At 45.0% G+C, this 27440-nt stretch overlaps 1 protein-coding gene across 13 annotated transcripts in view; it reads left to right on the forward strand.

Annotated features, from left to right (window-relative positions):
* RHOT1 (ras homolog family member T1) overlaps nucleotides 1-27440 on the forward strand; it is a 94215-nt gene that overhangs the window by 769 nt on the left and 66006 nt on the right. For 9 of the 13 annotated variants that reach the window (XR_015148229.1, XM_086360226.1, XM_086360223.1 and 6 more), the window contains exon 1: nucleotides 25255-25369. Coding sequence is in view for 10 of the 13 variants with exons in the window: in XM_086360226.1 (XP_086216352.1) it covers nucleotides 25294-25369 (76 nt within the window). In the remaining 3 variants the exon portion in view is untranslated. Of the gene's footprint in view, nucleotides 1-3746; nucleotides 3891-6277; nucleotides 6438-9424; nucleotides 9515-10451; nucleotides 12037-24894; nucleotides 24983-25254; nucleotides 25370-25554; nucleotides 25829-27440 lie in introns of those variants that run through there. The other 4 variants (XM_086360236.1, XM_086360237.1, XM_086360231.1 and 1 more) reach the window with 4 other exon arrangements.

Below are 27440 nucleotides of genomic sequence, written 5' to 3' on the forward strand. Positions count from 1 at the left end.
TTCCAAAACTCTTTCTTTGATCACCACCGAGAGTAACTCTGTACCCATGAAGCAATGACTTCTCCCTTCCCTCTAGCCCGTGGTACCGTCTCATCTACTTTCTGTCTCTGTGACTTGGCCTACTCTATATATTTCATGCAAGTGAATCATGTAGTATTTGCCTCTTTGTTTCTAGCCTCGGCTTCTTTCAGTTGCGATACCACTTTCAAGATTCATTTGTGTTGTAGCATATATCTGAAATTCATTCCTTTTTTTCTAAAACCATTCATTCGTTTATTTTCTGTTGCATTGGATCTTCATTGCTATTCTCAGGCTTTCTAGTTGTGAGTGGGGGCTACTATCCAATTGCGGTGTGAACGCTTCTCATTGCGGTGGCTTTTCTTGTTGCTGAGCACTGGCTCTAGGGCATGCAGGCTTCAGTAGGTGTGGCTCTCAGGCTCTAGAGCACAGGCTCAGAAGCTGTTGGGCAGGAGCTTAGTTGCTTTGAGGTAGGGGGAATCTTCCCAGACCAGAGATGGAGCCCATGTCCCCTAAATTGGCAGGCGGATTCTATCCACTGGGCCAGCAGGAAGTCCGAACTTCATTCCCTTTTTTGTGGCTGAATGATAATTCCCTTGTGTGATTATACCACTTTTTTTTTTTAAATCCATTCAAACATTGATGGACATTTGGATTGTTTCCACCTTTTGGTTATCATAAGTAACATTGCCGTGAACATTGGTGTACAGATACCGAGTTCCTATTTTCAGTTCTTTCCGGTAGGAGCAGAATTGTTGGGTCACATGACAGGTCCGTGTTTAGCTAACTGAGAAACAGCCAAACTGCATTCCACGCAACAACAATATTTTGCATTCCCATTAACAAAGTAGAAGGTTTCCAGTTCTCCTCAACTTTTGCTCCAGGAACTTAGGTCTATTTGCTCCTAGTCTGTTAGCCACCTGGACTTAGGAGATTGTCAGTTTACACCATGATCTTTTGCCCCGGACACCTGCAAGTTTGACTCCTCTTGCAGCATTTCTGAGCAATGCCCACCACCTCTCTGGGCTGAGCTCCAAGTTAGGCGAAACAAAGATGAACGAGCACCTTGTGTCATTCCTTCAGACAGCCCCGAGCCTGGTTAGAACAGACATGTGCCATGGTTTGGGAATAAGATCTCTTCTGTGCCTTTGGGAACCAGGGCCAGAGTTTCATGCTGGAGATGTTCAGTGCTGTCTCTGAGCCAGGAAGGGAATGAGGTGAGTGCAGGTCAGAATGTCACAAAGCTTCCTACTGCCGGGTTGTGTTTTTTTGAGTCAGTGATTGCAGAGTTCTGCCTCAAAAAGTTGGTTCTGACAGCTTCTTCTTGATATGTGATGTTTCTGTGTGTGATGTGTTGGGGCAGGCTAGGGAGTGATAGAGGGTCAGAAAGCTTGGAGCTATCTACTTCTCTTTTTTTTTTTCCAAAAATAATTAATAGACTTTACTTTTTAGAGCAGTTCTAGATTTATAGAAAATTGAGCGGATAGTACAGAAAGTTCCCTTATTCCCCTCACAGTTTTCCTTATTATTACTCTCTTGCATTAGTTTGGTTCCTTTGTTACAATTTATGAACCTGTATTTAAATTTTTATTTATTTTTTTGGCTGCACTGGGTCTTCATTGCTGCCATGGGCTTTTTCTAGTTGTGTTGAGTGGGGGCTACGCTCTAGTTTCAGTGCTTGGGCTTCTCATTGCGGGGGTTTCTCGTTGTGGAGCAGGGGCTCTAGGGCATGGGGGCTCAGTGGCTGTGGTGCACAGGCTTACTTGCCCCATGGCATGTGGAATCTTCCTGGACCAGGGGTCAATCCCCTGCATTGGCAGGCGGATTCTTAACCACTGGATCACCAGGGGAGTCCTGTGAACCAATATTGATACACTGTCATTTATTAAAATCCATAGTTGCAGTTCACTCCATGTCGTACCATTCTATGGATTTTGACAAATGCAGGAAGTCAGGTATCTGCAGTTATAGTTTACTGCCTTGAAAACCCCCTGAGCCCCACTTTCGTGTATCCCCTCATCCCCCTGCCAACCCCCGGCAACAACTGATTTTTTTGCTATCTCTTTGGCTTTTCCAGAATGTCATACCATTGGAATCATACAGTATCTAGCTTTCTCAGACTAGTTTCTATCACTAAACATAATTAAGGTTTGTGGCTTGACTGCTCATTTCTTTTTATTGCCAAATCATATTCCATTGTATACATGTCCCATAGTTTGTCTGTCCACCTTTTAATGGACATATTGGTTGCTTCCTTTTTTTTTTCCCCCCTTATAATTAAAGCTGTTTTCTTCTTTTTGGTTATAAATACAGCATTGGAAGTTCCCTGGTGGTCTAGTGGTTAGGATTCAGCGCTTGCAGTGCCGTGGCCCAGGTTCTATCCCTGGTCAGGGAACTGAGACCCTACAAGCCAAGCGCTGTGGCCACAGATGAATAAATACAGCATTATCTCTCAGGTCCTTAAAACTATTTGTTAGTATAGTGACTGAATATACTTTGCATTGGCTTTCAGATTACAATTGTCTATGGATGGTAGGATATTGGATGATTTAAAATGTTTCTTCTTTCAGTTCTGTGCATTTTCTAAATTCATCACAATAAGTGTGCAGTTTTATTGGTGCAGTTGCACCAATAAAGTTGATGCTGAAAAAGCACCAACACTTATTTATAAAAGTTTTTAATTTGCTCAGCTGTCTAGATAAGGGCTCCACTCCAGAATTCCAGCTGCCAGAATGTTTAGGAGTGAGACCTGGACATAAAAGAGCAAACAATGTTACCAGTGGTCAGCCACCTTCCTCTGCAAATTAGTCTGCATGTAGCTTCTGAAACACATGCTATTTTGAGGGACATAAGTGCTTCTTAGAGATGAAAAAGTAGTTCGTTTTTGAGGTTCCAGCATAATTTAAAAAGTGAGAGCTGTCCCCCCAAAGTTATTAAAAACTCTGGTTTATTTAGAGTAGAATGATGAAAATCATGTATTTCCGTGGTTCTATGTAGGACCCCTTTGGGAGGTAATTCAGATTTCTCCAGTGAGTTCTGGCCCCGCCTGCCTCTGATGATGGTCATCAGGTCTTGAGGTTGTTGCCAGAATATGTTGGTGGCCAAACTTCCTCCCATTCTCAGCCAGGCAGCTGCGCAGATGAAGCTCTGGAAGTGGAGCTGTTTAGGATTCTCATCTGCATGTTTCTTTAAATGTGAAGGACGCCAGTAAACAAAAAGAGCTTGCATCTGTACAGCAATCTAGAATCTCCACGATCCTTTCATAGTAGGTGCTTTTCACTGTTAAAGGGAACTAGGGGTGGTCGCTTTAAGTTTTTAAAGGAGTGGTAAAGACACAGGATGAGTCAGAGGTCAAAGTGGAGCTGAAGCCTGAGCCAAATGCCTTCCACTGGACTTAACAGCTGCCACCAGCACCAAATCTCCAGGCTCCCACCCTGCTTCCTCTCTGACTTCCCCAGTTCAAAATGACCCCAGGCTTCCCTTCATGCCTCACTCCCACCCCCCACTCCCCTGGCCCCATCCGATGGATGAACTCTGCTTCCCTGTTATGGCTTCTGGACAATCAGCAGGGGGATGCGGGAATGCGGAAAGTCCGAGGACTTTACCTCCTTTTCCTCTAGACATTTTTGTCACTTCCTTGCCCGCGTCCTTTATCCAGTGTTTACGGCTCCCTCTGTCTAGAGCTGGTTCCTGGGTCCAGCTTTGTGTTCTGCTTTGCTCTTTTAAAGGTGGAGGCACCGAAGAGCAGCACAGAAGTTGACCGGGAGCTGGCAAAGCTGGTGGAACGGCTTATAGATATTGTCAGGAAACTTCAGAGTCCGAGACACCTCCTAGAATCTGAACCAGATAAAGAAGTGAGCATTCTGGCTATGGTAGGCTCACCTGGGAGAAGAAAGGATGTGCCAGGGGTGGGGCTAGGGACAACTCCCTGGAACCGCTGGGAAGCAAGATGAATATGTTTGCCCTTGAAGGATGCGCTAAATCCCAATCTTTCACCTTGCTCTTCACTACCCAACACAGATAATTGGGAGTTTGGAATGTTTGAGGTGAGGTGTGAAGGCATCCATCCTTATCACTCCACGTAACCAGCTTACTCCCCGAAGATCACCAGTGACCTCTATGCAAATTCTGCAGACCTTCTAGCTTTTATTCTCCTTGGCCTTTCAGCTGCCTATGACATAGTTGACCACAGCATCATTCTTTTTTTTTTTTAATTTTTAAAAAATTCTGTATAATTTTTAAAAGTTACACTTCGTTTACAGTTGTTACAAAATATTGGCTATGTTCCCAGTGTTGTACAACGCATCCTGGTAGTTTTTACACTCTATCTCACACCCACGAGTTTTTACCACTCACTCCCGCGCCCCCATGTTGCCTCTCTTGCCTCTCTCCCCACTAATTTGTTTTTTAAAAATATTTTTATATATTTAATACACATATTTACAAAACGCTGTGTAATAGCTGAATATATTTAAAAGAAAATGTGTTTTTGAAACCTGTTCTGCCATGACCAGTGATAAAAGATCTTTTTCTTCCCCCTTTTTTCTTTTTTAAAAAATTTTATTATTGGAGTACAATTGCTTTACAATGGTGTGTGTGTTTCTGCTGTACAACGCAATGAATCGGCTACACGAATACATATATTCCCCCCTCTCTCTTGAGGCTCCCTTCCATCCCCCTCCCATCCCACCCCTTAGGTCATTAGAGAGCACGCAGCTGAGCTCCCTACAGCAACTTCCTGCTAGCTATTGCTAACCACAGATTTGTTTTCTGTGTATCAGTGAGTCTGCTGCTTCTCACAACTTCATTCTTGAAGCTTCCTTTCCCCTTAGCTCTGAGATACGAGTCTTCCAGTTTTTCCCCATGTCTCTCTGGCTGCTCCTTTTCTGGCTGTTTGGCAGGTTTACTGTCCTCTGCTAAGCAGTGAAATGCTGGGATTCCTCAAGGCTGAGTTGTACGTCACTGTCTCTTTCCCTCAGATGGCCCCGTCCACACCTGTGGCTTTCATTACCCACCCTGTGCACAAACGTAGCTTCAGCCTGGACCCTCCTCTGATCTGGTGTCTTCCTTCTCATCTTTTCCTCTTGGCATCTCAGAGGCACATCACACTTAATCCATCCTGAACTGTCTCTCCTCTGGGTACCCCATCTGAGCAGCTGACCCTGCTAGTAACCACTCCTAGTGCCCAAATCAGAAATCTGATCACGTTGCCCTCCTCCATCACCTGGCTAAACATCTCTTGAACCTATTTACTATTCTGGAGCTTCTTAAAAACATCTCTAATCCAATCCTGTGACCATCTCTGGTCTGGATTTCTACGAAAGCCTCCTAATCACTCTGTTCTGTTCCCACTAGTGTCACATGTCTTCTCATCACGGGGTCCATACCGTGATGGAATGTTCTTCTTTTCCCCTGTCATGTAGGTCATGCCTGCTCATCCTTCAGACCTCGACTAGATTATCACTTCCTTGAAGAAGCCTTCACTGATTTCCTTGAACAAGTCAAGTTCCCTTATTAGAGGCTCTCATGTATGTGATTCCATGTATCTTTCATTTGCAGCAGTTGTCACACTTGTGACTTGATAGTGATTGATACCATAATTCATTGTCTTTCGTTCCTCTTCCTGCTGCTGCTGCTGCTAAGTCCCTTCAGTCGTGTCCGACACTCTGCGACCCTATAGACGGCAGCCCACCAGACTTCCCTGTCCCTGGGATTCTCCAGGCAAGAACACTGGAGTGGGTTACCATTTCCTTCTCCAGTGCATGAAAGTGAAAGTGAAGTCACTCAGTCATGTCCGACTCTTAGCAACCCCATGGACTGCAGCCTACCAGGCTCCTCCATCCATGGGAGTTTCCAGGCAAGAGTACTGGAGTGGGGTGCCATTGCCTTCTCCAATTCTTAGCTCATACCCCCAAAAAAGTTTTAAAGTTTTAGGCCCATCTTATAGGGGCCTTACAAAATAAATAATACAGATAGTCACTAAGATAAGCCACAGAGGCTGAAATAGTCTTTCCCCGACTGCTGTCATCTTATCATAATAACTCTTCCCCTGGGCGAAGACAGTCATGTTGCCTGCATCATGAGGGCCTAATTATATTTTGAAAAACCTGTTGGGAGGTAAGTAGAAAATTATAGATGGTTGGCAGGACTGGAATATATTTGATGCATTCTTTAGAAGATTTTCTTTCTTTCTTCCTTCCCTCTCCCTTCCCCCTCCCTCTCTCTCCCTTTCTTTCATTCTGTTCTTATTCATCAATAGACTTTGTTGGATGGGGTGGACCTTTCCTTGGCTTCTCCCAAAGTGAGTTCCAGCCCACCTGAGCAAAAAATGAAAGATATTCTCCATGATCTAGAAGAGATCCAAGAAAAATTACGAGAAAACTTCACGCAGAAAGGGGCCCTTGAAGAACAAACACAGGGTGAGTTGATGTTATTTGGTAGAGGAGGTTTGATTATGGAAGCTGGGCCAGTGTCCCATGGCTTCCTTTTGAGGGAACAGGATCTCTGAGCCCAGCTTCGTGTTCCCTGGGATGTGAATGAGGAAGGAGTGGGCTGAGCTATTTTTGTGGCTGGATGTGTTTTTGGACCTGACTGGAGGTGTGATGTAACACAGGCCCTTAATAGACAGAAACTCATTTTCTAAGACCTATAAATCCAGAACCTAGACCTGATTTTGCTAGCTCACTGCACACCTGTGTTATTCTACTTGAGGAGATTCAGAAATAGGCAGCTTTTTAATTTTTCACTAGTAAATGTCTTATTAATGAAGAATGCAACTTTGTATACAGTTCTTGACAAATTCTATTCAACTATAATCTCTGGTGGATGTGTTAACATGTTAAGTAGTAACAATGTAGATTATAACAGAATTTTGCTGGTGGCGCAGTGGGTAAGAATCCACCTGCCAGGGCAGGGGAAACTGGTTCAATCCCAGGTCAGGGAACTAAGATCCACATGCTGAGAAGCAACTAAGCCTATGCAATACAACGACTTAGCCTCTGCTCTAGAGCCCGAGAACCATGACAACTGATGCCCGCATGCCCTAGAACCCATGCTGTGCAACAAGAGAAGTCACCACGATGAGAAGCCCAAGACTGCAGGGAGAGAGTAGCCCCCGTTCACTGCAACGTCAGAAATAAAATAGTTTTTAAAAAAGTTTAACTTAGAAAATTCAAGTATGTCTTAGTGAGTACAATTTTTATTATCTTGGCTTTTTTTTTTTTTTTTTAAGCTCATTGCACTGTAGGGGAAAAAGGAGTCTTTTTTTTGCGGGGTGGGGGTCAAGGCACGTGGAGTCTTAGCTTCCCTGACCTGGGATAGAACTTGCAACCCCTGCACTGGAAACTGAGTCTTAACCATGGGACTGCCAGTGGTCCTTGTGGACCTCCAGGAAGTCCCTGTTTTGGGTGTTTTGATTTTGATTCTTTGGGCCAGTCCAGGGCAGCTTTCAAACACAGGATCTGAATATTTCCTGAAACATCATTCCCTGAAGTTCTCACAAGATTGTTTTTAAGACAATAGATTAGCTGTTCTTCGGGTCAGCACTTGTAACAGCTGCTAAGCAATTCGGCTGCCTCCTCACAATGATTTCCTTTGACCCTATGTAAATAGACCACGAGCTGCCATGGAAATCACGCAGCCTAAACAGCACAGTGTTTCTCAAGGCATGGCCCAGGACTCTGTATAACAGTAGAAAGAATGCAGATAATCTCCAGTTTGTTAGCCTATGTTTGTTTTTTTTTTCTTATGTGTTTTTTCTGACTTTGATATCAATATTATGCTTACTTCATAGTATTAATTAAAAATCTTCTTACCCTTAAAAAATGAAAATTCAGAATCCAGGCCCTGTTGCCAAACTATTGAGCTAGCATCTCTGGGACTAAGTACCAAGGATTTGTATTTGTACTAACTTTGCAGGGGATTTTAATGCACACTACAATTTTGATGACCATTTTGGGCTTACCCAGTATGGGTGATTATTTGTAATACAAATTTCATTATTGAGGAGTGCAGTTGCCCCTTGAACCCATGAGGATTAGGGGCACCAAACACCCATAAAGCTGAAAATCTGACTATAACTTTTCACTGCCCCAAAACTTAACTACCAGTAGCCTACTGTTGACTGGAAGCCATACTACAGCATGAACAGTTGATTAACACATACTTCGTATGTTTTGTGTACTATACGCTGTATTCTTACAGTAAAGTCGGTTAGAATAAAAGAAAATGTTATTAAGAAAAGCATAAGGAAGAGAAAATACATTTACAGTGCTGTACTGTATCTGTCTACACCGTAAGTTTACATCATCCGACTCTGAGGTTCAGTTTATGCTGCTGTCGCTTCAGGATACCAATGGAGAAGATTTCACCTTCATCGTCCATGTCCAAACATTTCCCTTACTTTCCCTTCTGCCACTTACTGTGGTCATTGTAAGCACACAGTAGCTTTAAGGTAATAATAAAATTGAGCACAGTTTAGGGTTAGCTCGTGCTCAGTCACTCAGTCATGTCCGGCTCTTTGCAACCTCGTGGGTTGTACCCTGCCAGGTTCCTCTATCCATGGGATTGTCCTGGCAAGAATCCTGGAAGGGGTTGCCATTTCCTCCTCCAGGGGATCTTCCTAATCCAGGGATTGAAGCCTCATCTCCTGAGGCTCCTGCATTGGCAGGTGGATTCTCGACCACTGAGCAAGCCTTGGGATTAGCAGGTATAACTTAGCTTGTCTACCTGACAAGCCTTGGGATTAGCAGGTATAACTATTATATACAGGATGGATAAACAACAAGGCCCTAGTGTATAGCACAGGGTACTATATTCAGTAGCCAGTGATGAATCATAATGGAAAAGAATATAAACAAGAATATATATATATGCATACATGGATCACTTTGTTGTATAGTAGAAGTTGATACAACACTAAATCAACTATACTTCCATAAAATGAAAACAAAACTTCGGTATATTGAGAGGAAATAGGTATCAGCAGTTGTGATGAGTCTCATATCAATTCATGTTTCCCAGTTTAATAATGATTTAAAGCATTGACCTGACGTCATGGAGATTCTGCGGGTGAGGGTGCTGTGATCTCCTGGAACCATATTTGTTAATTTATTTGATAGATATGCATGAAGTACTTCCTACGTACCTGGCAATGGGGAAATGCTTAGAATACAGAGATGAATAAAATCTCTGCCAGCAAGGAGCTTAGGACTCAGTGAGGGGAAAAAGTCCACAGTAAGAACATGGGACTAGATATACCTAAGCTGGATGTATACTGCCTGATCAAATGCTGACGATGAGAAAGACAAGCTGTGTGTGTTGATCACGATGTTTGGATGTCTTCTACGTGCATTTTTTTTTTTTTTGATGGGACTGTCTCCCTCTCCTAATATTTTTGATTCCATAGTTGAACTCCCAGAAGTTCCATCTTCTTCCTCATGCCCACTGCCTGACCAGAGCCGCTTTGCACCCAAGAAGGCTTCCTCGTTTGCTCGATGTAAGTATATGATCTGCCTACAACTTGGGTTTGGCTTGGCAGAGCAAGGAGCTTAAGAGCATGTTGTGTCCATCTCTCTGCTGTTAGACCCCTTGGCTAGTTCCTCTACAACTGGCCCCTCCCCATGGGGAGCTGATGACAAAGGCAAAAGGGGTTCCAGGCTGAGCCAGACCCGTGAGCTCTCAGAACCCTGGCAGCCTTTGGGCATCCATGCCAGAGCCACCACTTACAGCCAACTGCCAATGCCCCAACCTAGCTAAACTACTATCACGGCCCCAGTCTGGAATAATCCTTGAGGGCACAGATCCTGGAGCCAACTGCTCCACTCACTAGCTGTCTGATCTTGGAGAAGTCATGTAACCTCTCAGAGCCTCAGTTCCCTCATCTGCAAGATGGAGATAGTAGTACTTACTTCCTTGTGGGATTGTCATCAGGGTAAGTGAGTAAATGTGTGTAAATATGACTTTCAGTAGGAATGCCGAGTATTAGCAATTATTTACTCCCTTAGTGGAAAACAATATGGAATATACAAAATGAATAAGACATGAGCCCTAATCAGGAAGCTTAGTGTAACCAGAGAGATGTAAATAGCCATGATCATCAGTCACTCTACTACAGATAGAAAATGGTTAAGTATCACTAGTGATCAGGTAAAGCATTAGGGGAAAAGCAAGAGGTGACTTTTGTCGGGTGGGCTTCACAGACAGCTTCCTGAAAGAAGGCTAAGTAGAAATGAAGGTGGGAGAGGAGTATTGTTACTAGAACAGCATCAGGGGTGTGTATAACAAGCTTCCAGTGTAAGTTGACGTTCCAACTGTAATGCTAATATAAGAAAAACTGTATCTCATTCAAAGATACACAGCTGCGTTTCGCTATTTGAGGACCTCGTAGCATGAACCATCAGAGCTGACTGGTCATGTTCTGTTTTTTCCCCCAGGGGCCATCAGTCCAACCTTTGACCTTGAGAGCCTCTCCTGTAATCTGAAGGTCTCCGTGGATCGCCGGACAGTGGCTGTGTCTGACTTCCCAATGCTCTATGCCTGGAGTCCTGAGAGGTTTGCCTCCAGCCAGGCTTTATGTTCCCAGGCCCTCTCTTCTGGGCAGCATTACTGGGAAGTGGACACTCAGCGTTGTAGCCACTGGGCAGTCGGGGTGGCTTCACGGGGGATGAAGCGTGACCAGATCCTGGGAAGGACCACGGACTCCTGGTGTGTAGAGTGGAAAGGGGCCAGCCAGCTCTCTGCGTGGTGCATGGTTAAGGAAACTGTCCTCGGCTCAGACAGACCCAGTGTGGTGGGCATCTGGCTGGACCTTGAGGAGGGAAAACTTGCCTTCTATTCCAAGGCAGATCAGGCAAAGCCTCTGTTTGAGTGCCCCATCTCTGTCTCTGTTCCTCTACACCCTGCCTTCTGGCTGTATGGCTTAGACCCTGGAAATTCTCTGACCATACGCAAAATGAATGTGTAAACATTCCCTGGGTGTTAAAACACATTGATTTCCTGGTCTCTCTGACTTTTAGCAGGGTGGCAACTTAAGAATCCGTCTTCCAGCACTCCCCTGGTGGTCCAGACGGTTAGGAATCAACCTGCCAATGCAGGGGACATGGGTTCAATCCCTGATTCCCGAAAGATCCCACACGCCACAGAGCAACTAAGCCAGTGCACCACATCTACTGAGCGCTGGAGCCGTGGAGCCCATGCTCGGCCATAAGAGAAGCCACCACTATGAGAAGCCCACACACCCCAAGGAAAAGTAACTCCTGCTCACCGCAACTAGAGAAAGCCTGCACACAGCAACTAAGACCCTGCCCGGCCAAAAATAATTTTTAAAAATAAAGAAAGAAATTGCAAACAATAAAGGAATGAACTTTGAAAATTGAGGGATGCAAAGTAACTGTTTAATTCGGCTAACTTGCATGGTTCAAACTCTGCGAGAAAGAAAGGATAGGCTCTTGAGTAGGAGATAACATCTAAGCCCTTGGAATATCCTGCCTGATAAGATTGTCTTTATCGGAGGCCCTTGGGCCACACAGTATCAGCTTGATCTCTGGAGGAGCTGGAAACTAAGATCAGCCGTAAGAGCGGTGATTCTGCCTACAAAATAAAGTGATTCAGTCATGTCTGACTCGTTGTGACCCCATGGACCGTAGCCTGCCAGGCTCTTCCATCCATGGGATTTCCAGGCAAGAATGCTGGAGTGGGTTGCCATTTCCTTCCCCAGGGAATCTTCCCGACCCAGGGATTGAACCCAGATCTCCCTCATTGCAGGCAGACTCTTGATCATCTGAGCCACCGGGGACTCTGCCTACCGTGGGCCAATCAAGGCCTTGGACACCGAGTCTTGGATGCGCTTCCCTCGCTGGCAGTATTCCGTGTGTGTTGTCACACATCATGCTGGGAGAGTTAAGCAATGGCCCTATAACTCCACTGAGAGAAGGGTGGGGTCTCCCAACCCCTCCCTTGTGTGCCTTTTTCTAGTTAACCTGTATCCTTTCATTGTAATAAACTGTAATCACAAGTGTAGCAGCTTTGCTGAATTCTGTGAGTCCTAGTGAATCACTGACTATGAGACTGATTTTAGGGGACCTCCTCCCCACCCACAAGAGGCATGCTATCAAGCACACATTCAGTGGCTTCAAACAACACACATTTATAATCTCAACGCTTCTCTGGGCCAGAGTCAGGGTACGGCTTAGCTGAGGCTTCTCTTCTGGAGTCTTGAAAGCTGCAGTCAGAGTATGAACTGGGGCCGGTGACATGGAGGCTCCCCTGGGGAAGGACTTGCTTCCAAGCTCACGTGGTTGTTGGCAGCATTCAGTTCCTTGTGGGTTGTCGGACTGAGGACCCCAGTTCCTTACTCAGTGGGCCTCTGCAACATAGCTGCTTACTTCATCACAGCCAACGAGGGAGATCGTCTCCCAAAAGGTGGACATTCCCTCTTTTAAAAACTTTAATTTTTAAAAAAATTGTTAATTTTTAATGGAAGAGTAATTGCTTTATAATACTGGTTCGGTTTCTGCCATACATTCAAGAGGGAGGGGACATCTATATACCTGTGGCTAATTCATGTTGATGTGTGGTAAAGATGTTTTTTAATTTATTTAGTTTTGGCTGCGCTGGGTCTTCATTGCTGCGTGTGGTCTTCTCTAGTTGCGGTGCACAGGCTTCTCATGCAGTGGCTCCTCTTACTGTGGAGCACGGGCTCTCGGGCACAGGCTCAGTAGTTGTGGTTCATGGGCTGAGTTGCCTCATGAATTGTGGGATCTTCCCAGATCAAGGGATCGAACCAGTGTCCTCCGAGTTGGCAGGTGAATACTTAACCTCAGGAACACCAGGTCAGTCCCGACAAATCTTATGTAACGTAACCACACGGACATATAACCAACGCATCCCTTTGCCTTTGTCTGATTCTGTTGATTAGAAGCAAGTCAAGGGCCCTGCCCACATTTAGGGGTGGGGATTCACAAGAACATGAATACCAGGAAGTTGGGGGGGGTCCTTATAGCCTGGCCAGCACATGGTATCATCTCATACTTGATTTCCCCCATTTTTTAAGAATCATTTTATCCCATAACAGAATGGATAGAGAAAACTACACAAAACACATGTGCAACATAAGGAATAATCATTATTATTATTATTAAGCACCCTTTACACTTCAGGTCAAGAAATAAAACCCTGCGACCGACCCCAGAGGCTCTTTCCCCATTGCAGTTACAAAACCCTCTTTCCACCTGAAAGGCATCTTGACTTTTACAGTAATCACTTGCTTGCATTTCTTTAGAGTTTTAGCACCCAAACATGCATCTTTAGCATAAACTCAAAAAAAAACCCCCACAAACCCTGATATATCTTAACAGCTTTGTTGAGATATAATTTACGTACTATAAAATTCACCTACTTAAAGTGTACAAATCAATGTGTTTTAGTATATTTAGAGTTGTGAAACCATCACCATAATCTAATTTTAGAACATTTTCATCACTCCCCATAGAGAGAACCCTCATACCTACTAATAGTTGCTATGTCTTTGAAGTCACCTGATCTACAGCCTTCCCCTCCCTTTCTTCACCTTACAATCCATCTGTAGGCCCTCAGGTTGCATGAGCACCTGCTGGAGATGTGGAATCCATCTCTGTTGGACTGGGTTGAACAGAAAGTCCTGCCATTCAAACCAGCCAGGCCACCTTTGGCGGTGCATTTCACCTCTTTGTCTTTCCCCTGTAAAATGGAACTCATTATTATTGGCCCTTCCTTCTGTTCCTCAAAGGGTTGCAAAAGAATTAAAGTTATGGGCGAAGACGTTGGAAGGATGCCAGGGTGGTTATAGACATGACAACAATGACAGAACTATATTTTCTTTCTCTTTTTTTGGCCACGCCATGTGGGATCTTAGTTCCCTGACCTGGGATTGAACCTGTGCCCCCTGCATTGCAAGTGCAGAGTCTTAGCCACTGGACTGCTAGGGAAGTCTCAGAACTATACTTTCACATCCCCTACCTTGGTCTCTGGGGTTTCTCTGGTAGCTCAGCTGGTCAAGAATCCACCTGATGCAGGGGACCCCAGTTCAATTCCTGAGTCGGGAAGATCCCCTGGAAAAGGGATAGGCTACCCACTCCAGTATTCTTGGGCTTTCCTGGTGGCTCAGATGGTAAAGAATTCTGCAATGTGGGAGACCTGGGTTCAGTCCCTGGGTTGCGGAGATCCCCTGGAGGAGAGCATGGCAACCCACTCCAGTATTCTTGCCTGGAGAATCCCCATGGACAGAGGAGCCTGGTAGGCTACAGTCCATGGGGGTCACAAAGAGTCGGACACGACTGAGCCATTAAGCACAGCAGAGCACCTGGTCTCCAACATCTTTAGATTCACACCTCATTTTCACACATGTTCTTGGAAACAGGAACACCAGAATTCTTCCCCCATGATCTACTCATTTGCTCTCTGAGCCTCATAAGCTACCCTGTGTGATGAGTATTATCACCTTTTGTTAACACTTGAGAGAGGAGAGTGGGGGCCTGGACCAACTTAGGGGTTTGGGCAGGATCAGTCAGCTGAGCATGGCAGATCTGGGAGCCGGCCCAGTGTTCCCACTCTCCAAGTCTCAAAGCCTAACATCCTTTGATAAGATCCTGGCTGAGACCCGGATCTGGCTGTCCACTTTGATAAGACACAGCACTGAAGCCACGAGATGCCCTTTCTTCCCTGGGCGTTGGTGTCAGGTCTCTAGTGGCCTCAAGCTCCTAAGCAGGGCCAGGGCCTCTCTCTCTGTGCCAGATGACCATTCAAAGGCTCTCTGTTCTCACTTCCTGTTTTGTGGAGCCTTTATTGACTCACCCAGAGTCACCTTGATGTTTGCCTTTCATTTTTTAAAAGAAGTATTTTATTCTACTTTATTATTTTTATTTGGCTGGGCTGGGTCTTAGTTGTGGTGGGTGGGATGTGCTACTTGCAGCACATGGGATCCAGTTCCCTGACCAGGGATGGAACCCAGGCCCCTGTGTTGGAAGCACGGAGTCCAAGCCACTGGTCCACCAGGGAAATCCCTGATGTTTGCCTTTTAAAACTTAGAATCTAAAGGCCAGAGTTTTAGCCTATTGAAGTCATTTGGTTAAATACCATCCTCTCAGGTGATTTGGACAATGGGGCCTTTGTCAGAGTGGGGTTTAATTCTTTGGTCACATGAGTTCCCCAAACTGCAGCCAGAGCACAAGAATTATAAAGGTGGGAATGAAGGTTATCATTTTTGGATTCTTTGCTTTTCTTTCAAGCTTTCTTTCTTTCTTTTTAAATATTTATTTGGCTTTGTGAGTTCTTAGTTGCAGCATGAGAGATCCAGTTCCCCGTGTGTGAGTGCTCAGTCGATTCAGTCTTCTCTGACTCTTTGCGACCCCATGGACTGTAGCCCACCAGGCTCCTCTATCCATGGGATTCTCCGGCAAGAATGCTAGAGTGAGTTGTCATGCTCTCCTCCAGGGGATCAAACCCGTGTCTCCTGCGGCTGCTGCATTGCAGGAGGATTCTTTACCGTTGAGCTACCAGGGAAGCTCCCAGTTCCCTGACCAGGGATCAAACCCAGGCCCTCCTGCATTGGGAGCTCCGAGTCCCAGTCACTGGATCACCAGGGAAGTCCCTTGCCTCGAGTTTTCTGTCAGCATATCCTTTCCATGCAGTGTGAAAAATATCAATCACACCCTTTTCTCAAACAAAACTGAAAATCCTACCCAGAAGAAGAACTGAAGTTGAAATGCCAGTGGATGAAGGACCGCTCACTCGGGTCTGCACTGTGTGGCGGAAGCATCCACCCAAGGACCAAGCCGGAAAGACTTCCCGTCGGGGACTCTGAAGGCAGCCGCTCACCCCATCTGGAGGTGTTTCAAACGTCTAAGTGGTTGTTGACATGGTGGCTCAGACAGTAAAGGATCTGCCTGCAATGCAGGAGACCTGGGTTCGATGCCTGGGTTGGGAAGATCCCCTGGAGGGAGGGCATGGCAACCCACTCCAGTATTCTTGCCTGGAGAATCCCCATGGACAGAGGAGCCTGGCGGACTGCAGTCCAGGGCGTCACAAAGAGTCAGACAAGACTGACGACTGAGCGACTAAGCACAGCACAGCAGAATTTCCGGTTCCTGGAAGAACCACCTACTAAGGAGGAAGGCACCACCTTCTTAAGGCTCACAACAGCTCCTAATACAGTTATATCTATCTTGTTTTTTCTCCCTCAGGTACTTTTTTTTCCTGGAAAAGTCTAATTTTTAAAAAAAATTATTACTTTTTGGCTGTGCTGGGTCTTCATTGCTGCACGGGCTTTTCTCTAGTTGCCACGAGCAGGGGTGGGGGTTACTCTCTAGGTTGCAGTGGGTGGGCTTCGCATTGCAGTGGCTTCTCTTGTTGCAGAGTGTGGGCTCTAGGGCTTCAGTAGTTGCAGCACGTTGACTCAGGAGCTGAGGCTCCTGGACTCTAGAGCACAGGTTCAATATTTGTGGCTCAGGGGCTTAGCTGCCCCGTGGCATGTGGGATCTTTTCAGATCAGGGGTCAAACCTGTGTCTCCTGCATTGGCAGGCGGATTCTTTACCACTAAACCACCATGGAAGCCCCAGGAAAGTTTAATTTGAAGACTTTATTTCCTAGCTGATTATAGAGACAAATCACAAAACGAAACAAAGCTGCTCTCTGGGAGACCTCTCAAGCTCCTCTGCTCTGTTGGAGAGAGAAGACCCTTCCCCGGGGGCACCTGGGGATTTTGACAGGAAAGGAAGAATCATCCCTGGTGTTTGCTCAGCTCCATCACCCCTACTTTGCTGAGCCGTTAGCCCCAAATTCATCCTTATTCAACCCTAAACACTGGGTCCTTCCAGACAACTGAAGTTTTCTTCCTTAATTATAAATACTTAGGTTATGCTGAAGATTTGTAACTTTTTCTTCCTAACCAGCCATAGGCTTTTTAAGGACAAGGTTTCTTAAGCTTCAGCCTTTCAGATGCCATGATTTTTGTTACATCTTCAAATCTCCTGTACCATTTTTTATTTAATATCTTTCCTAAACCAACTCACTTTTCCCTCTTCAGGTACATGGGTTTCAAAAGGAAACTTTAAAAAGTTGATATAAATGGAAACCAGAATCATATGTTTCAAATAGAGATAAGCGTAAATGTATGTTTCAAGGAAAACAAAACACTATAACTAGCTTGGAACCTTTGTCTTAAATTTCTGAAGTGTTCTCTGTCTCTCTCTGGCTCAAAAGGAGATTATCAGGTATTACAGATTTACTGAGGCTTTCATCTTGACTTAATCAGGATGGAACGATAATAGAGAAAAGAAAGGTTTCTGTCCACAAGACTTTAGTTTCTGCTGTCCCTACACCACTTATACACCTCGTCTTCTATCAGGTGATTCTAAGAGATTGATCTGGTGCAATATGGAAGATTGTGCTCAGTGAAAATTTTCACCTTTATTCTTCAAAGTAAATACACCCTGGGGGCAGAAAACTTATGGCTTTGGTCAGTGACATCTCCAGGACTCAATGTCTGGGCGTTGCCACGGGAGTTTTTCCGGTGCAATTGTACCTTCCCTACAATTAGTCACCAAGTTCTGATCCTAGCTTCTGCCTTCTCAAGGCATCTCAACTCTGCCCTCCAACTCTTCCCTCTGCATCTGTGCTCTCGTTCAGACTCTCATCCCTTCTCTCCAAGATTATTTTAATTCGAGTTCCTCCATCTCTAGTGAGGAGCCCTCTCCCCATCTATTCTCATTCTAACGTGAACTTTCCAAAATGGGAGTTAGATCATGTCACTCCCCAGCTTATAACTCCTGGGTGCTCCTTAAAGCCTCCTAAAATAGAAAGTTCTGCTTCCTGTCTCTGTTCTCACCTACCTCGCCCCCATTTCCTGTCATCTCCCCAGATACAACGTCCTGCCCAGCTTCCTCCTGTATGTCACATCATATACTTTTGCAATTGCAGTTTGCTTGGCCTGGAGTCTCTCTCTCATCCCCTTGGCCAGAGTTGAAAACTGTTTACCCGGAGTGGATCTGGTTTCTACCAAGGGGACTGGAGTCTCTCACTGTCACTGTGTCTAACATGGTGATGTGTGCGTGTATACCGAGTTTAGCTCAGATCAAAGCTGACGCACTAATTGTAGAAGAAGTTACAGGAAGGCCACTCAGGCTAAAATCATAGTCATTTTCCTAGGAGCTTGATGGGGATATTTGCAGTTTTTCTGGGTTAAGGCATTGTGTTGCCTTGGAGGCTGTCTGTGAACACAGCCAGGCAAGGGGAGCGGATTACTAGAAGTGGGACAGTCACACAAGTCTGGCTGGTTTTGGCTAGGGGTGGGATGGGGAGAGAGGAAGTACAAAGAGATTTATATTATGAGATGCTACCTCTCATGAAAGGTTTTCAAAAAAAGGCAGTTTGGGCTGATGGGAGAATGATTTGAAGATTCTGGTGAGAAAGATGAATGCCCAGACTTCCTTATCCACAACTTGCCCACCGTGATCGTCTGTGTTGCTCATTACTGCTTCCTTAGAACCTAGTACAGAGCAGTGCACATGGTGGACGCAATAAATATTTGTTAAATCATTTTATAAACACGATATCCTACATTTTGTACAGGCTAAGTTGCGTCCGACTTTTTGCGAATCTATGGACCGTAGCCGGCCAGACTCCTCTGTTCATAGGATTCTCCAGGCAAGAATGCTGGAGTGGGTTATCATGCCCTTCTTCAGGGGATCTTCCCGACCTAGGGATCCAGCCTGCGTCTCTTAATGTTTTCTGCATTGGCACGCAGGGTCTATACCACTAGCATCACCTGGGAAGCCCTGATATCCTACAATAATGTCTCACTTAAAGCACTGCTATTTTTCCAAATATTTCTATTAGTTTTATATAAAAGATGTTATTAATGTTGACATTTTACAAGAGATGATTGTACTAAAAATTAATTCCTAATCTTTAGCATGTTTTCTCTTTCCTTTGAACTCTCATCTTTTATGTACATCTTTAGCACGTTTTCTCTTTCCTTTGTACTCTTATCTTTTATGTACATCATTGTTTTTTAGTTGCACTAGGTCTTCCCTGCTGTACGTGGACTTTCTCCAGCTGCGGCGAGCAGCGACTGTTCTTTGTTGTGGTGCATGGGCTTCTCATTGCAGTGGCTTCTCTTGTTGCAGAACATGGGCTCTAGGCGCCCTGGCTTCAGCAGTTGCAGCACCGGTGCTCAGCAGTTTCAGCGTGCGGCTCCAGAGCACGCAGGCTTTAGTAATTGTGGCACACGGGCTCAGTAGTTGTGGCTCTAGGGCGCAGGCTCAGAAAAGCACAGGGCTAGTTACTCTACAGCATGTGGGATCTTCTCGGAACATGGAATGAACCCATGTATCCTGCGTTGGCAGGCAGATTCTTATCTACTGTGCCCCCAGGGAAGTCCCATCCATTAGTTTTTAATTACCCGATTAATAGCTGTGCATGCCTGCAAAAGTTCAAAATTGCAAAGGTGTGGAGGGTAAAAGTTATAGAAATACATGTTATACTTAGTTTTTAAATAGTTGTAATTGTATAAATGATTTTATATTCCTATTTTTTCACTTATTTTGTGAATTCTTTTCTATGTCTTTGATAGGCATTAGTTTTTCCTTTGCCATTTAAAAATTTTTTTAAAAATGTGAAAATATGATAATACATTTACAGGAGACTTGGAAAATATAGAACAAAGTAACATATAGTCCCACTATATATTAAAATTATTTTTGAAGTAGATGAATTAAGATGCCATTAGTTTTAATGACTGCAAAATTTCCAGTAATTTTATGTCATACTTAATTTAGCTATTCTTCACAATTGTATATTTTTCCACTTTCTACTACTGTGTAATGATGCTATAAATAGAATAGGTGTATGTAGATGGGTGGCACTAGCAGTAAAGAACCTACCTGCCAATGCACAAGACATGAGATGTGGTTTCCATCCCTGAGTCAGGAAGATGCCCTAGAGGAGGGCATGGCAACCCACTCCAGTATACTTTCCTGGAGAATCCCATGGACAGAGGAGCCTGGAGGCTACAGTCCATGGGGTTGCAAAGACTCAGACATGACTGAGCAACTAACACACACACACACACACACACACACATACCAAACAATGGCTTCCCAGGTGGCGCAGTGGTAAAGAATCTGCCTGCCAATGCAGGAGATGCAAGAGACAGGGGTTCAATCCCTGGGTTGGAAAAATCACCTGGAGGAGGAAATGGCAACCCAGTTCAATATTCTTGCCTGGAGAATCCCACGGACAGAGGACCTCAGAGTTGGACATGACTGAAGTGACTTAGCATGCATGCATAATGTATAGATATATATTTCTTCTTTTAGATTATTTGCTTGGAATATATTTACTTGTGGTAATTTCTTTGCAGAGATAAGCAAGTTGTAATTTTACTATTGTACAGAATTCTTTGTTTTGTGGAAATGGCTTGTGGCCTAAATTTTTTTTGAGAATCACTGGTTGGCATAGATAACAAGTCAGCACAAATTTTAATGTCTCTGCAGTAATTAAAAATTATATTAAATGCACTTTTGTCATTCAGAGTTTACAATTTGCGCAGGCAGGCTAATCAATTTGCCCTTAGAAAGATAAGGCAAATCAGCAAATGAATCCCAAATTTAAAAATGCACTTGCTGGGTTTCCTTGGTGGCTTAGTGGTAAAGACTCCACCTGCCAATGCAGGAGACATGGGTTCAATCCCTGGTCCGGGAAGGTCCCACAGGCAGCAGAGCAACTCAGCCGGAGCACCACAACTGTTGGGCCTGTGCTCTAGAGCCCAGGAACCTTAACCATTGAGCCCACATACTCGCATGCCCGCAAGCCCGTGCTCTGCAAAAAGAAAAGCCACTGTAGTAAGAAGCCTTCACAACGCAATGAAGAGTAGCCACTGCTCGCTGCAACTAGAGAAAAGCCCGAACAGCAACACACACCCAGCACAGCCAAAAATAAATAAATACATAAAATTATTTTAAAAATCCATGTATTCTAAAAAAATAAGTAAATATTAAAAAATGCAGTTGTTAAAGATGATATATGAACATGTCCCATATGTTAAGTAATGTGATAAATGTTTTATTGAATTATTTAATTCTCAAAGAGCTCTATGAACTAATTTTGCTGATGGAGTTTTTCAGAGAGGTTATGTAGCTTGTCTAATATTGTACAGGTAGCCAAGTACTGGAGATGAAATGTAGACTCCAGAGCTCATGCTCTTAACCTTGACATGAGGGAATTCAGGCCACCTGGGGGGCAAGAAGGTCTGAGAGTCTTCTCGATATCAATTATCTCTTAATCAAGAGTGTTTTTACAATATTATCTGAAAGCTTGAGAAAATTCAAAAGAAAACTGGATGCAACCTCATCACAAGATGAGGCTCTTGTCTGGAAAAATATCCTCTTAGTATGGTTAATTATAATCAAATATCTTTTTAAAGTCATGGTGCTGAATGATGTCTCTTTTGGCCAAATTAAACAAATAGAATCCACATCCTCTGGAGACCAATCCATGTGACTATGCAGAGGACATAGATGTTTGACCAATGAGTCAAGAACAAGTGCATTCAAAGCTAAGATAACAGATTTACTCTGTTATCGAGTTATTAGACTTTTCTGCTCTGCCAGAGCAACTTGGCAGGAAAAGAGGAAGTCTTCCTGGAAGAAACAGGAGACACGAGTGGAGACGGATGCCACTTTGGGTTTAATTTGAGAGCTCAAAGATAGATGGATCTGAAGAGTGGGACCAATGCCAACCCATCTTATTTGGCTTCCTGCCCAGGACTGTGTCTAACTCACCCTCAGAGACCAGCCTCCTGTTCCACGCAGTGTCAGTCATTTAACACACACTATCTTCTACCCAGCAGGCCTGCCCAGTAGCCCTGGGCGTTCCACTGTCCTGAATCTCAGAGAAAGGCTATGTTGCAAGTTCCTTCTTTGATAGGTATGAAAGATGGAGCCTCTTATCTCTTGGGAAAGTACTTTGTTCAGACTTTCCAGTGTCCCCTTCACAGTTGAGGAGCCATGGAGTTTGTCTTGTGAAGGCAGAACTGCTTCCCAGCATTCCAGAGGAAAATTCCACCAGTGCCTTCTAGATACCAATCTGTTCTCTTGGCTTTATCCAATCTACTTAATATCCAGTCATCAATCTACAATATCCCAACTGTAAATTCCACTGCCAACAACTCCATTTTCTGACTTCTATTTTGCTGCAGTGTGGGTCATGGTGTGGCTCAGTCCTCAGGCTCAGAAAGTTGTACAGAAGCACTTTTCTGACGAGTTATTTTATTTATTCAGCATTTGTGTATATTATAGACCATGTTTCAGACATTCTTTGAAGCATTTTCCTATTATATTCACTCATTTAATCTTTGTAACAATCTCATGAAGTGTTATTTCCATTTGGCAGATGAGGCTTAGAGAAGCTTAAGCAATTTGCCTGACGATGCACAGCTAGGAATCGGTAAAGCCGAGGTTCAGACTTAGGCAGGCAGATTCCAGAGTCCCTGATTTTAATCACTGAGCTATGCTGTTTGCAAGAGAACTTCAGAGTGGCCCCTGATGAATGTCTGTTAGCATAGGAGAAGGGCATAAAGCTCAAGGCAAGGCAGGAGGCCAAAGCTTCAGAAGTATAGCTGATTGGGAGATGGGAAGGGATGGTAAAAAGGAAACTTACATTGCTTGAGAGGCACACTCTGGCTTGTCAGGCTCCCCACTCCCACTAATTAGGGACTGTTGCTATTCTTTTATAACAAACCATTAGTCCTTGCCGGAGAAGGCAATGGCACTTCACTCCAGTACTCTTGCCTGGAAAATCCCATGGATAGAGGCGCCGGGAAGGCTGGAGTCCATGGGGTTGCTGAGGGTCGGACACGACTGAGCAACTTCCTTTTCACTTTTCACTTTCATGCATTGGAGAAGGAAATGGCAACCCACTCCAGTGTTCTTGCCTGGAGAATCCCAGGGACGGGGGAGCCTGGTGGGCTGCCGTCTATGGGGTCGCACAGAATCAGACACGACTGAAGCGACTTAGCAGCAGCAGCAGCAGTCCTTTCCAGTAAATAGGCAAGACGAATTAATGAGTGGAGGAAAGTGAGGAGGTGGAGATGATAGAGCAGAAGGGCCATCAGCAATAGGAGATGGAGGGCAAGCTGCAATTTCACTCACGCCTGACCTTGATGGCACAGGTTCTGGTGCCTTGCTGGATGCAATTCCATGTACCCTCTTGAAATAAATGATCCAGTGATATCTGGGTAGTAGGTCTTTTTTTTTCCATCCTAGATGACACGGTAGCACTGGATTGCATTCTGAATGGGTGTTGTAACATTTGTGTGCTGTTCCACATTTGGGTCCAGTGAGTCGAAAACTAACAGCGCCTCCTTAAATAAAGAAAAATCCCCCTGCCATTTACTGCGCTGGGACTCTCTTCAGTGTGAACACTTGTTCCCATCTTTGAAAGTTCTCAACTTGAAGGTTCACATGTAGAGGACTTACTGTACTAAAAATTCTGAGGAATACTTTCCTCTGAAAAAGCAGGCCATCAGGCCTTGTGAAGTTCATCTTATTTGCCTCCATCCTGGAATATGACTCATTACCTCCCAGTGAGCAGAGAGTGTGTCTTTCCTGTCTTCCTCCTTATATCACAGAGTGATTTTTGGAAGGGCTCCCACCCCTATGCTCCTTAGGGATATCATATGCATAAGACAGAGAAATACTATTGTAAACATAACAATGAATTTGCCTCAAAACCTACGGATTTCAACTTTTCAGTGAGTTTTATGACAGTAATGACCTCGAGATTACAGAGCAAGTACTGTGAGTCTGGCAAATGCTTGACATATATTATCTTTATTCTTCACAACCACCCAAGGTGGTAGGTACTATTATCATTATTGACATGTTACAGAAGAAGGGGCAGTCTTGGAGAAGTAAAAGAGCTTACTCAAGATCACATAACTATCAGGTGATGGGCTCTGGATATAAACCCATGCAGTTTGCCAGCATGGTCTTAACGGCTGCACCAGACCACAAGGCTTCTCTTAGGAGAAAAGAGAGTTGGTCTAATGTACACGTCATTTCCTTTAAAAAATTCATTTTCAGGGACTTCCCTGGCCATCCAGTGGTTAAGATTCCACTCTCCCACTGTAAGGGGCATGGGTTTGATCACTGATCCGGGAATTATGATCCTGTATACCAGCATACCATGGCCAAAAAAACCCAAAAAATCATTTTGTAATATTTAACATAGTAAAAAAAGAATATTATGCTTAGTGTTTCTTCATTTATTCTAGATACCTCTCTAGCTATCATCTCCCACTGTATTCCAAGTTCTGTTCAAGCATTAGACATATAGCAACAAATTCCTCCGGATGGAGAAAGTCAGAAGAAATTAAGGCAATGTTAGACAAATCAATAAAAGTTTATTCAGTGCCACCTATATGCCCAGTACGGTGCTGGGCAAACCTATGTAAAGAGAAGTGTCAGAAGACCCTGCCTAAAGTAAACCATACACAGAGAGGAAAAACATTTAGTTTGGTTACAAAGAAATGAAGCTTTTTACACTGAAAGCGTAGAAACTAACCTCATTATTTAGAATCATATTTTATAAACATCACAGGTAAAAAGCAGCTAGGATGGGGGACTTTGGGTAGTGGAAAGGGCTCGATCTTGGGAGTCAATCAAGCACTTTCCGAGGGCTTTGGCCAGTAAGGTGGGGGAATACTGCTGAAAACCAGGTAGACAGGTCGCTGCTCACCTGAAGCTTATAGTCATTCTAGTGAGAATATTCCCGCCCCGAGTCACACTGCCAAATTCTAGCTATCTGACCTTGAGCGAGGAACTTCTCCTGCCCCTGTTCTGTAAAAGAAATGGGGTCAAGACTAGCGACTCTGCCACTCAGATTCCGGGTCCAAAGCTTATCCTGACCGGTGTTCCCCGAGGAGAGTGGGTGAGACTCCCGGGCGAAGCGCTGCGGCTCACGGCACAGCTGGGGCGCAGCTGCGGGACGGAGAGCGTTCGCGTTCCGAAACCGCTTGTCCCTCGCGGCGCCCCGTCCTCCCTGCCGCCGCGGCAGAGCCGGAGGAGGCGGAGCCGGCGCCTTCCCGGCTCTCGAGCGGGGAAGCTGCTGAGGAGGCGGCGCGGCGGGCCCGGGCGGCCGAGGCTCGGGAGGGGCGGCGTGGGGAGGCTGGCAGGCGGCGCCGGCGGGGCGGGGAGAGCGGCGCGGCGGGCTGGGCGCTCCCGGCGAGAGGAGTCCGCTCCATGCCTGCGGGCCGAGGCCGGCCCCTACGAGCCGCAGACATGAAGAAAGACGTGCGGATCTTGCTGGTGGGAGAACGTGAGTCCCCGCGCGCCGGGGGGCTGGCCGCGGCCGCCGCAGCCCCTGCCGCCCCGCTGCCCTCTCCTCCGCGCCCCCGGGCCTCCCAGCTCCTCGGCTCTTCTCTTTCGGCTGCGGCCCTCGACCTCTCTCCTCCCCGGGGCCCTCTTGAGACCTCCCTCCCCGGTCCCACCGTCGTGTTCCACCCCCCCAGCCGCGTCTCCATTAGCCCCTGACCGCCCGGCCTCATTCGTCCGAAGGTCTTCGCCTCCTTTCCCACTTGGAATCCTTTCCTCCCGGGCCTCCCCGTTTCCGAGGCCGCCTCCTCTCAAGCCCTCTCGTCTTCCGCGGAGATTCCTCTGTCCCCGCCAGGCAGGTGCTGGAACAGGCAGGCAGACGGGCGGCCAATTGGAATGGCGTGAAGCGGCTCTCCCGGGGAAGCCAGGGGAGGGCTGCAGGACTGGGCGACTTGCGGGCAAGGTCAGGTGTCTCTGCCTGTTTTTGCGCTCGCGGTCTCCCTCCCTCTAGACATTGTAAGACGCGGAGCATTTTTTAAAACGATCTTTGCTCTTTGCATTGCAATCACTGGGTATTTTCCTCAAAAACGTACTCTGAAGTTCAAGTTATGCAAGTGTTCAATGAATGGTTATCTGAGGAGGGTCCGTCTGTTGAGAGAATTATTGTAACACTGAAGTCTAGTTGCCCTCATCTTTTAAAACATTATTGTAATAGAATACAATAGAATCAAACTTGGTAGTTAATTTTAAAATAACGGGCACACATGAGACCCAAATAGACCAACATACGTGACCCCCGCCCCCAACCTTGAGATTCATAGATTTCACTTTTGAAGATGTAGTAAAGGAAGCATGTCTTCACTGACTTGGGGACAGAACAGCAGGGACTGCTTGATATCTGTTGTGCAAGGTACATGACTCAATTGGTAGGACTAAAATAAGAAAGCGGGCTGGGGAGGACTGGATTGTTTGTTTTGAAAGTACATTTGGTAATGCTCTGGTTTTCCCAGGTGTCTCAGTGGTGAAGAATCCACCTGCCAAGCGGAGACACAGGTTCAATCCCTAGGTCAGGAAGATCCCTTGGAGAAGGAAATGGCAACCCACTCCAGTATTCTAGCCTGGGAAATCCCATGGACAGAGGAGCCTAGTAGGCTATAGTCCATGGGGTCACAAAGAGTCAGACACAACAGTGGAAAAACAAGTTAAGGCCCTACCATTGCTTGCTTTGAAACTTTCTTTTCTGAACTCCCCTTCCATTCTAGAGTAGCTCCTCCAGGTCACTGTGATGCTCTCCAAGGAAGAAAACTAACATTAACATACTTTTACTCTCTTCTGTAGTGTTCTTTGCTGTTCATTGAAATCCTTGTTCACCTGCTGTTGAATCAATAGAAATTTTCCTTTAGAATCAAAATTTAGAAGTAAGCTTAGCCAGACACAGTTTACTTTTTGGTTTGCAGCTGTGAATTTTAGTTTTAATTTAAACCACATATGTATCTCAATCTGTGTTGTGCATGGACTTCCTTGAAAAAGTTCAGGAAGATGATTCATGTTGATGCATTTGGAGCAAGATAGGGAAAGTAGTGAGTAGATGATGGGCTGAAAACTGCTGCTTGAAAGACAATTTTTTTTTTTAAGCAGAAATTCTCTCTTGGTTTTAGTATTGAATTTAGCAATTACATGTAATCCTTAGTCTGTAAAGTATCTAAATGGAAATGCTATACATATGTAAGATACATGGTCAGCTTTAGGACATTTAAGTTAAGATGTTAACAGTGTTATTTATGGGGGTGGTTTAGTTGCTAAGTTGTGTCTGACTTGCAACCCCGTGGACTGTAGCCCGCCAGGCTTCTCTATCCCTGGGATTTCCCACCAGGTAAGAATAAAGCCTTCATTTCTGAGGAAGATATTTTTCTTAAAGAAAATAGTACCAAAAGCTTTAGGCCAGATATCATATATACATGATTTTTTCCCCCACGTTTAAGAATACTAGAAAGAGTTATACTTATTTGAAATATGTAATTTCAGTTAATTACATTAAAGGCTTGTATCCTGGGGGAAATGAGTGAAACATTACT

This window comes from Bos grunniens, chromosome 19, assembly GCF_055505025.1.
Source record: "Bos grunniens cultivar Pamir isolate PY7600 chromosome 19, Bosgru_T2T1.0, whole genome shotgun sequence".
Classification (NCBI taxonomy): Eukaryota; Metazoa; Chordata; class Mammalia; order Artiodactyla; family Bovidae; genus Bos; species Bos grunniens.